The following is a 14,038-nucleotide window of genomic DNA, read 5'->3' on the forward strand; positions in this document are numbered from 1 at the left end:
ACGCGTTTTGTCGTTCCGCAGATAGGCGTGTTTATCTTTGGCTGCGCCATCAGCCAGTCGTTTACGGACATCGCCAAGGTGTCGGTGGGCCGAATGAGGCCGCACTTCCTGGATGTGTGCAAGCCTGACTTCGCCGCCATCAACTGCTCGCTGGGCTACATCACCGAGTACACCTGCAGCGGCAAAGAGAGCGACGTGCAAGAAGCGAGGTGGGTGGAAACGCAGCGGATGGGATAGATTGGAACTGTAGTCATCTGATGACCACAGATATATTTGGACCATGTTTAAATGTTGGATGTTAGAGAACTCTAGATCTCAACATTGGCCAAAATGTTGCGGGTTTGGGTTAGGTTAGGTTAAGTGTTGGGGTTAGGGGGATATCCATTGACGAACAATACGAAATGGAACCGCATCAGGTTGCCTTCCAAATACTACGAGTACTGGAATCTTGCTTAAAATATAAGTCCAAATTCCAAGTTCCAATTCATGGAGGTCTGGAGGTGGTGGTACTGGACCCTGAACACCTTCCACAGGCATCAACTCAGGGGTACTCGCACCCGAACTTTTCGGCAAACTGGGCCCGGATCCCAAAGGTGGAATGAAACCCCCATGACACTGATAGAGTTTGCAATGATTTCACAGTTTGTCTTGACATGACTTTCTTCCTACTTATTTGGTTAAGGATTATAGCACCACCTGTGCACATACCCGTCGATTGAACTGTGATTTTTCTCTCCACAGGAAGTCTTTCTTCTCCGGACATGCTTCTTTCTCCATGTTCACCATGCTCTACTTGGCGGTAAGTTATGGACAAGATAAGACAATACTTTATTGATAGTAGCCAACATGTGGGAGGAAAGTGGGAGCACCCTAATGAAGGGGTTGGAAAAAACCCACATCCTCCTCTTAGGGATGGATGCATACACGCCACCTGTTTTCTTCAGGGCAGCTGCTTATGCACTTCCTACCCCCTCTTACATCCCTCCATCCACCTGTTAATGGGGGTCCACTTGGGTGCAGCGCCCCAGAGGAATGTCATGCTTCCAGAAGCCCAAATAATGCACATACACACACACACAACTTCCCTTTACATGTTCCACGTGTTGGGATTGGAGTGGAAACAACTCTTCAGGAAACCCAGCTGTTGAGAGATGTAGTCCAAACAAGGGAGATGACGAAATGTGACTATTGACCTGAGATACTCTCCTTATTGTGGCGGAAAAGTAAATACATTGCTGTTGTTTGCGCCGTTTATTGACGTGACTGATGCAGCCAATGCGGTACAGAAAACCAACCACTAAAGCAAGACAAGTCACGTCCACGACCACTCGAACACATCCGCTCAAGTGTGGCTGTCACCCCCCAAAAGACCAGCCGCCCACCCAGGAAACAGTAGATTTACTGGGAACAATCGACGCCTGATGTGGTTGGAGCGGAAACTTGAACATCCTCCAGAGATGCGCGTTGGCGGTTGTCTTAAACCCTTTGAGTTTTATCCGGTATGGACACTCTACGTGTGTTTTAGCAGGTTATGCCTCTCATAGAACCTTCAGTAAATGAGCCAAACATTTGTTAGGCAAATAGAAACAACATGCGCGTGATATTTGCGGTCCCAACCACAGCTATGCTGTTATTTCGCAGCTTGGTGTGAAGACGGCGAGGGGGGAAAAGAGCGTGTAAAACAAGCCCACGTCCTCATTCTTTCTCCTTTCTTGTGTGTGTTTTCATTTAACACACTCTTTGAAACAAAGCAACCAGAGAGTGGGGGAGAGGGGAGAAGATGTTACCGGAATAGGTTGGATGGCTTTTCGGAACCGCCAGACTTTGCGTCGCTTTAGTCTGCTTCCGTCGTGGGAAGTCGTTTAATTACCGTCGTTTTCCTCAGATCAGACAGTTTGGGTGAAATGAGCGTTTCGCGACTTTTAAGGGGAGTGTGAGGAGGTTTTGCGGGTCCCTTTTTATACTGACATTCCACAATGTTGCTTCTAAAACGGCCCCACTACAGACAATATAACAGCACACAGATGTGCTGAGGTGTTAGATCGTGTACTACAAACTCATTTTACGTGCGTGTATGTACAAGACGAACATCAAGTGAATAGTGACTGTAGAGCGCCACGTTGTCCCGAGCCTTAGCAGGCCCACTAGAACTATACTACTGTACACATAGCGGCCCATTATGGAACAAACGGACTTTGCTCGCTACGCGACACTGGCTGGACAATTTATGTGGATTATGTCATTTAAATCTAGAATCTATTGGTTCTGGGTCCGTTAAATCAGGGTCCACTACATACACATACAGACAAAATTTGACTTTGCTGTTGACGAGTGTGCTCAACATCTGTCACACTTGTATCATTTTTATAGACCTTGTTTGGGTTCACCCTCTCTCATCGGCCCTCGACAAATTGCCCTCTGAGTCAAGAGGATTAGGATGTCAGCCGAGGCCTTGCCAGCTTACTGCGGCTGCCTCGTCCTCGCCCCGACTACCTGAGAACCTCCGCACAGGAAGTCTGCAGTCTAAACAATCCCCGACACGACGAGAGGGATGGGAGGGATCCCCTTCCTCTCTTTCCGAAACGCAGCAGAAGTAACAATGATAGAGTGTCCGAGAGGAAACGCGCAGGAGCTTGTCGGGGTCTACGCCTACCAGGGCTCTCGCTTGGCATGGAGGCGGCTACGGCTGTCTGCAGATATTGTTAGTGTGACTGATTAGAAGACGCGCACACGTCAGGCATTTTGGGCCGGGCAGACCTTGGCGGAGGTTTTGCCCACTTCTGTGAGAAACAGGAAGCAAAGGGTAAACGAGAGGATGTCTGAGGCACCTCGTCTTACCTCACCACTTAGCGTTTTCAGTATGTGTGAGAATGCGGCGGTAAAAATCTCTCCTGATCGTGACCCAGAACCTGGTCGAGATCTGCATGCGTTTACCTCAATTCAGGAGCTAAATCATTGAAAACGGTGTACGTCAGTGTGTATGTTTCTGCGGTTGTTTTTTTTCTCCCCCTCTAGTGCTGATGTTTTTACAGCTGCCGTGTTACAGCCATGAAACGGACCCCGTCCAGGTCACGGGCAGTTGAGTGTGTGAAGCTCTGCACTTCTCCTCGGCCACGTCCACTTTGATTCTGTCTAGACTTCTCACGCCTGCAATAGGTTGGCCCATGCGTGCAGGTGCAGTGTGAGAAAGGCGATGCGAGAATACAAAATGAGCGGGCGTACGACCGCAGCCGTGGCTACACGTCAACAGAGAAAAGCGAGTTGAAGCATTCATGTTGCCAATGATGACAGTCTGTTAGAAATTTGCATTCAAGAAAAGCCCAAATCTTGTGTATGGAGAGTATTTTAAGTACACTATTACTCGTACAGTAATCGCTCCCCCAACGCAGGTTCCAGGTTTGTGGTCCAGTTATTTCGCAGACTATTTTTTTGTTTTGTTTTTACAGTGAATAACTCTATTTTGGTGTAACTGTTGTTTATATCAGATGTAATTACACATTGACCACCAGATGGCGCTCCACTTATTTAATTCACAATGGTGTAAATTTGAAAGAAGAAGTACGAAACAGGAAATACTGCACAGCAACTTGGGCTAGTTAAAAAAAAAAAAATAAAAATCATCCTCTGTAATCCTACTTTTTATGCCTACGGAAAGCAGCGACTTTTATAATGTAGGCTACATAAGTTTGTTAGTTTAGAAAACAATGGGATTTGTTTACTGTAAATACACTGGGAAATCCCAAACAAAAGTTTACATTGTCTGCCTGCCTCTTCCCTCAGTGTCAACGGAATAATAATAAATTATTGTGAAATATACTGTACAATATCATCAAATGACAGTCATCTGTAACGTTACTTGATAATACTCTTACCCTTTCTTACAGTTCTATCTGCAGTCCCGGTTAACGTGGCGCGGCGCCCGACTCCTGCGCCCGCTGCTGCAGTTCACCCTGCTGATGATGGCGTTCTACACCGGACTGTCCCGCGTCTCCGACCACAAGCATCACCCCACCGACGTGCTGGCGGGATTTGTGCAGGGAGCCCTGGTGGCCTACTGCATAGTGAGTGTACATACACTTTATATTAAAAAGAAGCATATTTGTACTAATATAATAATTAGAAAATAATACTTCTCTCAATACTTCATACTCCATGGCTATGTTTTAAAATAAGTGAATTTGTCTGTATAAGGAGGTAAAATGTAAGAATAATTTTTCCCAAATCAAGTCTGCACATGCATAGTAAGAAGTTGGAATAGTCCATTGCATGAGATTATTTTTTTCAGTGCAAAGGGCTCTCTTGCATAAAAATGACTATTCAAAGATGGCCTAAAACTGCTGCAATTTTTTCACTAAAATCAACTCAACTCGTATTTTTTTTATTATTTGGATACTATGTTTCTCCTGTGTGTCATTCCAACCCCCCCCCCCCCCCCCCCCCAAAAAAAATAATTAGGCTCATGTTGTAATGTAGGGCAGTATACAGTAATGTCTGGTGTAAGCGTAATAAGCCATGTCAGGCATCTAGTGGTGAATAGTGATATTGCAACCTAAAACTACAGTTGATGCATATTCGCAGTTCATCACTCATGAATTTGCATATTCATAGATTATTTTTCTTTTTTTTCCTCCCTAGTTTTTTATTTATTTATATATATATATATATTTGAGTTTTTTGTTTTGTTTTACTTTGGTCTTTTTTTCCCCTATTAACCTTGTTTTTTGTTTTGTTTTTGTTTTTTTAATGGTGGAAGAGTATATAGTAAATGTTTATCAACCATTCTTGACAACTTTTCCGGGTTTGTAAAAAATAAATAAATCATAAATTGTATTTATTTATTAATTGAATATTAATCAGTCAAGAGTGTGAACTGCCAATTTCCCATCCCTGCATTAAACATTATTGATGTGTTTTTAAGCGCGGGAATTGAGACAAAAGCAGTAACTACTTTAAATAAAAGAAAACTTTATTGATCAATTTGTATGAGACGTTTAGGTGCACAGGAAATCTCGGGGCTCCTCTAAGGAATATCTTGGTCGACAAAGAACAAAAGGGATTTGAGATTCTTAATCTTGATTCAATTTTAGTTTGTAAAAATGTAAACTGAGATATACTGTATATAATTGCTTAAAGCACTATGCATTCACATCAATCACAGCAAACATACATTCCCTCCTCTTTCCTTTCCCGCACGGCTTCTGTGCCGCTTGGCCACGAATGGAAAGGAGCAAGCGGTGGGACCCGGTGATTTAATGAAAAACACATTGCATGAAGCTTGTTTGCTGATGTGTGTGTGTATTTTTGTCATTGTAAATCTACTCCTGGCAAAAGGGTGAATAATGCCCCAAGATGATTTTCATCATCATCATCATCATCATGTAGGAGGGCGAGACGGAGCCAAAACTGAGGAGAGGAAAAAGAGAGACGATAAGACTTTGAGACAGGAATGAAGCTGTTAATTATTTCAGTTTTGCGGATTTTTTTTTTTTGGGGGGGCACAGTGCCTTGGCTGCTTCTGGGAAGAAGTATGAACACGCACACACAGCCAAAACCTACCTTCGTGCATCGTGGAAGGGATTAGATTCATAACAATTTTGCAAGAGGGGGAGTTGTGGCGCCAAGACGGAGCTTGGCACGACGGGCTACGCAGTACGGGGTCGGCCCCAGCAAGGTTTGCGGCAGTAACAATAGACGGCAATGATTGTGGTTCAATCAGCTCCTGGGCAACATCACCCTTGACACAACCCCCCAAAATCTAATTATGTACAAAAAGCCTCCTGCTGTTGATCAAGGCAATGAGGTTAGCTTTAAAGGCCTGTGACGCTAACTCTGGTTGGGCAATGGCGGGAAGTGACGTACTACTAATATTTCATAATTGTATTCTTTTTTTCTTTTTAAGTCTTTTATACTGATAAATATTTCAGACTCTATCCTTTTTTACTTTTACTTAAAAATGTATTTTTTTTTTTTACAACAATAAATATGTTCTATACAGCCTTCTGGTATTCTGGTTAATATTACGTTAGTGGAATATGAGTTAAGCAGCAAAATCCAGCCGTTTTCATCCATCTCAGGGGGCGGCCATTTTGCCACTTGCTGTCGACTGAAGATAACATCAATGTTGCTCAGGTCTCAAGCAAGAACCAATCACAGCTCAACTTCAGAAAACAGGTGAGCTGTAATTGGTCGTTGCCAGAGCAACTGTGATGTCATCTTCAGTCGACAGCAAGTGGCAAAATGGCCGCCCCCTGAGATGGATAAAAACGGCTGGATTTTGCCTCATAACTCTTATTCCACAAATGTAATATTAATCAGAATGCCATCGTGAAGTCACATATAACATATTATTGTCAAGAAATGTTTAAGCTTGACTTCCACTTTAATAAAACTGTATACAGAATGCGAATACCCGTTCTGATAGCAGCCACGCACACGTGTGACTCGTTTCGGCACAGCAAGGACGCAAGGACTTAGCAGCATCGGCGACCGAGAGGGAATAAATCCTCCCGGGAGCAAAAATGTGGCGCATCAAAACATGGCAGCGCGGCTCCCACGTTATTTATTTAGACTCGGGAGCGAAGAAAAACACGAGCCGGCTCGTCAAAATAACGTCAGATTGAAGCGTAGCCGAAGGTCACGCAGCGTACGCGTGATTTTTGTGGTTGATGACGTCGTTTTGAAGACGATCCACATGCACAGAAGCGAGGCCGCATCCCACCGTGGAAGATATACCAAGTGAATGGTGCGGCATGTGGTGCGGTTTAATGTCTGCGCAGACATAATGTGATCATTTGATCATGATGTGACTGCTATAGAAAATGCAAGGATGGAAGATATAATGATGTAATTATGGTACTTTATGTGGTTTAGATGTGGAGCATAATGGAAGGAACACGTAATACATTTCAAACTTTTAGTTAACCTCCATTTTGTTTTTATTTGAGTACATAACACTGACATTAAAGAAAATTTTAAAGTATAAAAATACATGATGATATTTTCCTTTTTGTCACTCCTGACCTTGGGCCCAAGTCGTCATGGTAACAAAAGCCTGTGTGACCAGTGGTTTATTTGCATGAAATAGGAACTTGGCCTCACAACAGGCCAATTTCAGCATAACTTATTCTTCAATTCTTAAAGGGAAATGCAAGTCAAAAAATTTCTCGGCAGTAATATATTCTATGTGACCCCAATAGTCTAAATAGTCACGGTATTCAGATTAATATGACAGTTGTAGAATTAAAAACTACAAAGATGAATCCATCAATTTTCACTAATCTCAGGGCGCTATCAACTAAAATTGACAACAAAGTTCCCTCGGGCTTGCATTGCGAACCTCACGGCTCATCGGTTTTCTGGGTTTGGTCATGTGATGTTCGTCATGCGAGCCCGAGGGCACTTTGACGTCAATTTCAGTCGACAGCAGGAGTGGTTCTCCATGAAATGTCAGCTGAAAATTGATGGATTCATCTTCTTTATTCTTATTTCACGAGTGCAATATTAATCAGAATACTGTATTTATCAACATATTATTATCCATACATCCATCTATTTACTTAACTGCACTATTATTATTATTATTATCATCATTATTATTATTATTATTATTATTATTATTATTATTATCATTATGTTATAATTGTATTATTATTATATATTTATATTTATTTTATTATTATATATTTATATTTATTTTATTATTATTATAATTTTTAGCATTATTATTATTCATTATATATATTTATATTTATTATTATTATTATTATTATTTAAGACACTTGTGAAATTTTTTAAATAGTCAATAAAATAAGGGTCTCTGTTAAGTCTTTTTTTGTTGTTGTTGCTCTTAACACGAGTAATAAGAAGTTTAGCCAGTTAATTGTAAAACATAGAAAGGGCGATTGTTGGAAAGTGTCTTCCTAAACAGATACCACTCAGACTAAACAAGGCGGAGTTGACTTAACTGCAGCCCCGTGGCTACACTTACCCTCTTTAACCCGTCATCAAGAGGCAGTAAATTAAAAAAAAAACACAAACGCAGAGCAAGTGTGGACACATTCACGCCGCTTGTCAGGATGCGTTCATGCGCGTCACGTCTGGCCTTTCATTTGATGACGGATGATGTCTGACTTTTTGATGATTAATTAATTATTTTTATTTATTTTTTTTTTAACAAATTTTCTTAATGCCAAATACCGTAGCAGGCCGTATTCGGCCCCGGGTTATACTTTGCTCACCCCTGCTTGCGAGAATAGTGGCGAAATCCAAAACAGGAAGCGGCCAGCGCAGCTTACCTGACACTTCCTATCAGACGGGCTGACCCACTTTTCAACGTCCGGGCCAAGCAAGGTCGGTCGAGGGGAGCACATCCAGCAGGAAGCAGCTGGCGGGAAGAGAAAGCTGCGTCGTTGGTTTTTTATCAGAGTTCATTGTCACCGCTGTTGAGACGGCGATTGCATGGGGGAAGAACGAGAAGATACACAACGCTCTCACTGTCAAGTTCAACTGTTGGATTAAAACACACCACAGGATAATCACTCATGATAATCAAGTGGTCCTTGTTTACTTTGATCAACAGAGAGGGGAAAATTCAGCTCGACTATCGTAATTAGTGTACTAAGCTTTACGATTGTAAGTAAATCGCGGGGGGGAAAAACACACCCTACATCACAATTACTCAGGATCATATTTAAAGCAACACCTGATAATCAGGCCTTTGCGGAATTTGATCACAAGTGAGGAAAATGCTCATATTTGTCCTGATTATCAGTATGTGTAATCCCTCGCCTTAAAATTGTTGGCCAGCAAATTGAAGATGAAAAATCACGCTTAACCTGCCTCAAACCGGAGGATAATCAATCAAGATAATCTTTCAGAGACCTCCAACCACGAGGCTGTTACTAAATTTGATTGGAAAACGGCGAAAAATTTTCACATTGATGATGATTATTGGGCCTTTGCTGATTTTCAACGCAAGGGTGGGAAAAAGATCACAGAAGACGATAATCCCTCAGGATCATCTTTGTGACATTCGGCAATCAGACCTGAGCTGACTTTGATCTCAAGTGGGGAAAATGCTCACGTTTGGGCTGTGTGTGTACCCCATTCCGAGAATAAAGATCACTCTTATCCCAGGATGATAACTCAGGATCATATTTTTAGGGCTATCCGATTATCAAGTTTGACAATTTTTGGCCCGATTATCGGTGTGTTGTGTGTACAGTATTCTACTTTCTGACTGGTGGTCTAACTGTTTTCTTGGCTAATTGGAGAGGAAAAATCACTCTCAACTGTTTATTTAACACACCGCACACCACAAGATAATCGCTCAGGATAATCTTTAAGAGCCATCCGACTATGAGGCGTCATGTGTTCTTTTACAAGTGCATCATACAGTAGACATGAAATTGAAAAATTAAAAAAATGCGGAACCCCTTACCCCTCAAAATATATATACAGTATGATATTGAAAATGTTTTATCACAAGTCACAGCCGCCATTGCAAACAAAACCTCATGACTAACAGCTGCTGCACGTTCACTTCCTGTTTGACGCGCCGTCATTTATGCGTCAGCCCTGGCCTTTCAATTGCGGTTCGAGTCGAGGCACGAGGCCACGCGCGCACACACAGACACACACAAGCACTTACAGTGGGCTACATACACGAGGAGCCGCGCTGCGTGCACAGGAAATGGCGATAAGTTGATTACCGTGACAGGTTCAGGGGGTGAAAGTTCGTAGGTTTCGGCAACACAGCTGCCTCCGATGGGAAAAGTGTCTCGATGGCTTCCCATGAAGTCTCATGGAGGTGGGAGCGGTGGAAGGGACATTTGAGGCCGCCCCCTCCCCCTAATTACAGTAATAGAGTCTGAGGCCTGCCAGAAGTTGAAGTATATGTAATTGCCTATATTGATAGTTAAAACCGTAAATATACCACAAATTATGAACCCAAAATATTTTATATAATTGCTCATCTCATCTTAAACTCGTTTTACAAAAATACCCTTTAAAAATGGGTTACAGATTATCAACACCAATTTTTGTACTACTTTCCTATTAGCCATTGCATATGAATAAATTTAATGTGTGTTTAAAATGTGTGCCTGTGGCAGGCTTAGAACTATTTTCAAAAGATTTTTTTATATGGTCCCTCAATATTGAGACGATAAAAAAAAAAATGAGGGGGGAATGGGCCCCTCTAACCTCCCCGATTTGCACGCCACTGATTACATACATTGCATTGAAGCCACAATAACTCATCAGCACACACAAAGACAGCCTTTAAATGCAGCTGTGTGCTTTGTACGTGATGATGTCATCTGCCTGGCGAAGGTCACCCTCGAAGGTCATGACACGGTCAGTGAATGTCACGACGTAATTGGAGGGAGCTTTATTGTTCGAGCTGTGACGGACATGTTTAATTTAGTGTTTTTTTTGTCGAAATGACTTTCCACACTTCCTGCTCCCCGGTGCCTCATTTCCTGTATGATGTCATCCTGATGGTAGGAAGAGATTTCTCCTCTGCCATTCTTTCCTCTTCCGTCATACGGCCAGTTGTGGCCAGCGTGGTGGATGGCGTCGCGTAATTGGGGATTAGCCGCAATATTCATTTCATGTTTGAGTGAGCCGCACTCAAGTCACTTCCGTCTGGCGGATTAGTCACCTGCTCGGGCTCCAAATGAGTTTTGCAGTCTGTGAGCTCCCCTGCAGATGAAAAGTCTCTTTGGGTCTCTTAATGTTTGCATTTGAGCTGAGTGACAAGCTGTATCTTAATTGTATTGCACCTTTCATACAAAATTGTGTCTCAAAAGTGATTTGTGAATTAAAGTTAAATGGACTTGAAAACTGGTAAAAAAAAAAATACACACAAAATACACACAATGCTATTTTATTTCACATTAAAGATGCTTTCAGTTTTCGAGTACCAGCTGAAGTGAAATGAAAGTTGCTTAGAATTGTTAATGTCAGTTTTATTCTACATCATCTATAAGGAAACTGATGATAGTGAAATTTCAAGAACTTCGTACTAAAAATAATTGTTTTTAAAGCTTTGGGTAGCATCTTTCGTACAGAATTGTGTAAATATATTTTTTTAATAAATAAATAAATAACCTATATTTAACTCATTCACTGCCATTGACGGCTATAGACGTCAAAAATTCATTTAAACTATTTCCATTAGTTTAACTTTTTTTTTCTTCCATTTTTGTTAAGAGTTTGAAACCCCAGTTTTTTTATGATGAATAATTGTGATTAATAATCACGATGATTACAATATTGATTTAAAAAATAATCGTGATTATCATTTTACACCAAGATTATAAAAGTTAACAAAAACTGATGAAATAACATCAACTAAAATAAAATAAAATTAAACATTTTTATTTGACTGTTATAAGCCACAGTAGCTGTATTTGATTTATTAGTGGGGGAATCAACACACATACTAATGAGACCAAACCTGCTCTGAAAACTATTTAAAACTAACTTAATTAAAATAAATAATTAAATAAACTCAAAATGCAATAAAACATCCGTCCGTCTTCTTCCGCTTATCCGGGGTCGGGTCGCGGGGGCAGCAGCTTTAGCAGGGAAGCCCAGACTTCCCTCTCCCCAGCCACTTCAGCCAGCTCATCCGACGGGACCCCAAGGCGTTCCCAGGACAGCCGAGAGACATAGTCTCTCCAGCGTGTCCTGGGTCGTCCCCGGGGCCTCCTGCCGGTAGGACATGCCCAGAACACCTCCCCAGGGAGGCGTCCAGGAGGCATCCGAACCAGATGCCCGAGCCACCTCAACTGGTTCCTCTCAACCAATGTGCAATAAAACGAACTACAATAAAGATTCCAAAACTATTTTGTCTGATCGATCTTCTTTATCCTCCTTACCAGGTGTTCTACGTGTCGGACCTGTTCAAGCCCAGGCTGAAGGCATCCCCGTCCCCCCCGTCGCCCATCAAGAAGGAACTTCTGCCCTCGTCCGACATCATCGAGAGGAACAACCACCACAACATGGTGTGAGGACGACCCCCGCGAATCCTCTTCCTCGTCCTCCTGCGACCAATCACGTCGCCGCTCACCTCCCATCGGACAGTAGAATGTAGCTAAAGGGCAATCTCAACAACGGGGGGCGGCGCTTTCGGGGAGTTTACTTCCACATTCGAGAAAAACAAATTGGAAAACGACAGGCGGAGCTTGAAAGAGGTAATAAAACGACAAAATAATGAAAATGAAGAGACAAAAACAAACTTCCTGCAAAAGGGAGAGAAGGAATTCTAGCGATGTTTACTCTCTGAAGTCTCTGTGGCCTTGGAGTGGCAGCAACAACTTCCTTAGCGACAGGAAGGATGAAAAATGTAATTTAAAGCACTGTTTTTTTTTGTTTTTTTTTTGTAAAAGTTCATTGACCGTGATCACCACTCGCTGCCTGGCGCTTCAAAACGGAAGCCCGGCGACGCTGTTTTTGAATGTCACGCCGGCCTCGCTCGGCGGACTTTCTGCTGAGCGCGCTCAGTGCGGCCTAAAACTCGGGATGTTGCATTTACTTTAGATTTTAGGTCAAATCGGGGGTGGGTGGTTGAGTTTATGCAGGGTGCCCCCCGGCATCTACATTACTACAAACTGTTTGGGATATTTGGATTGGGGGAAATTTTGAAATAAGACGGGTGAAATAAATTTGACTTTCACTCAAATTTCATATTCAAATGTCTTTTTAGGTTCACCCCAAATCTCCATTTTCAAATATCTCCATTTTGTGAGTAGTGATGGCGGCGTGGCTGTGCCGTGCGCCATCCCTAAATGTCGGGGGAGGGGGGGGGGGGTTCTGATTGGATTCCGAAGCAGGAAGAATTGCTAGGGGGCGGGGTCAGGGTGATTGACAGCTAATCTGGCACATCATGTTGGGATGGTTGGGGCTCATTCTGCTGGCAGGGAGGGGCTCTGAAACACCCCAGTCACTTATTGGCAATGTGTGTGTGCGTGCTTCTATATTTTGTGAATATGTGTATGCATATGTATAAGCATTATGCGCTGTGAATGAACCCTTGTGTATGTGTGTGTATCGTGGTTCTAAAAAAAAAACCTGTGGTATATGTTTTAACTGTCCCCTTTTCAGTTCTCGCACACACACACACTGTTGCACATCTTATCACCGTTACAGTCCGTCCGATTGCCTCTCAAAGCTGTTTTCTCTTCCTTTTGTATATATATATATATATATATATATATATATATATATATATATATATATATATAATGTATAGATCACTAAAAAAAAATGTAACTGTGTACATGTTTTAGATATATCCACTATGATTACAGACCTGTGTTTTTTGCAAAAATGCTGCTTGAAAAGCAACAGCTGACAGACTTTTTTTTTGTATGTAGACAAGTCGAGCTATTGTAGATAGCTGTCATAGTAACGTTTTGTAATATGCACCCAGTAAATACATCCACATTTTCTATTCAATCCCATATTAGTATTTTTGTATTGTCTCGTATTTGTCTTTTGTACAAAAGAAATAGTGGCAATGTTGTTGTTGTTTTTCTGCAAAATGTACTTAGCGCTTTTACATGTGCTTTGAAATAAAAAGCTCATTATGAACACAGCTGTGGGGTTTATTTGTAAATTGTATTAAAAAAAACATTTGTGCATTGAGGTTTTTCTTAATGTTTTATATTAAAAGCCACTGTGACCTTAGGCACAGTGTGAATATTAACACTAACATTGTGCTTAAATTGAAGAAAATAAATACACTCAAGAATAACAGGCCGCCCCCCTCATCAGACATCTGCATTATGAAATATATATGAGAGCAGACCATTTTTATTGATTAATCGATCTTTAGTTCTATTTATATATTTATGTTTGTATTTAATTGCATATTTAATATTTAATTTTTGAAACTTGCTTTTAATTTTTTTATTTTGTACTTTTATTCCTATATATATTTTTGTTGCTTATATTTCCATTTAAAGTTTTTTAAATTTATTTCTTTATTATATTTTATATATTTGTATTTTTTTTATTATTATTTATCTAT

General features: G+C 41.4%; 1 protein-coding gene across 2 annotated transcripts in view; it reads left to right on the forward strand.

Annotated features, from left to right (window-relative positions):
* plpp3 (phospholipid phosphatase 3) overlaps positions 1–13,603 on the forward strand; it is a 35,118-nt gene extending 21,515 nt beyond the window's left edge. For both annotated transcript variants that reach the window (XM_077584842.1, XM_077584841.1), the window contains exons 4-7: positions 22–209; positions 742–799; positions 3,885–4,061; positions 11,889–13,603. In XM_077584842.1, the coding sequence (XP_077440968.1) occupies positions 22–209; positions 742–799; positions 3,885–4,061; positions 11,889–12,017 (552 nt within the window). In that variant the 3' untranslated portion in view covers positions 12,018–13,603. The remainder of the gene's footprint in view (positions 1–21; positions 210–741; positions 800–3,884; positions 4,062–11,888) is intronic.
* The last annotated feature ends 435 nt before the right edge of the window (positions 13,604–14,038 follow it).

The sequence above is a fragment of the Vanacampus margaritifer genome, chromosome 13 (genome assembly GCF_051991255.1).
Source record: "Vanacampus margaritifer isolate UIUO_Vmar chromosome 13, RoL_Vmar_1.0, whole genome shotgun sequence".
Classification (NCBI taxonomy): Eukaryota; Metazoa; Chordata; class Actinopteri; order Syngnathiformes; family Syngnathidae; genus Vanacampus; species Vanacampus margaritifer.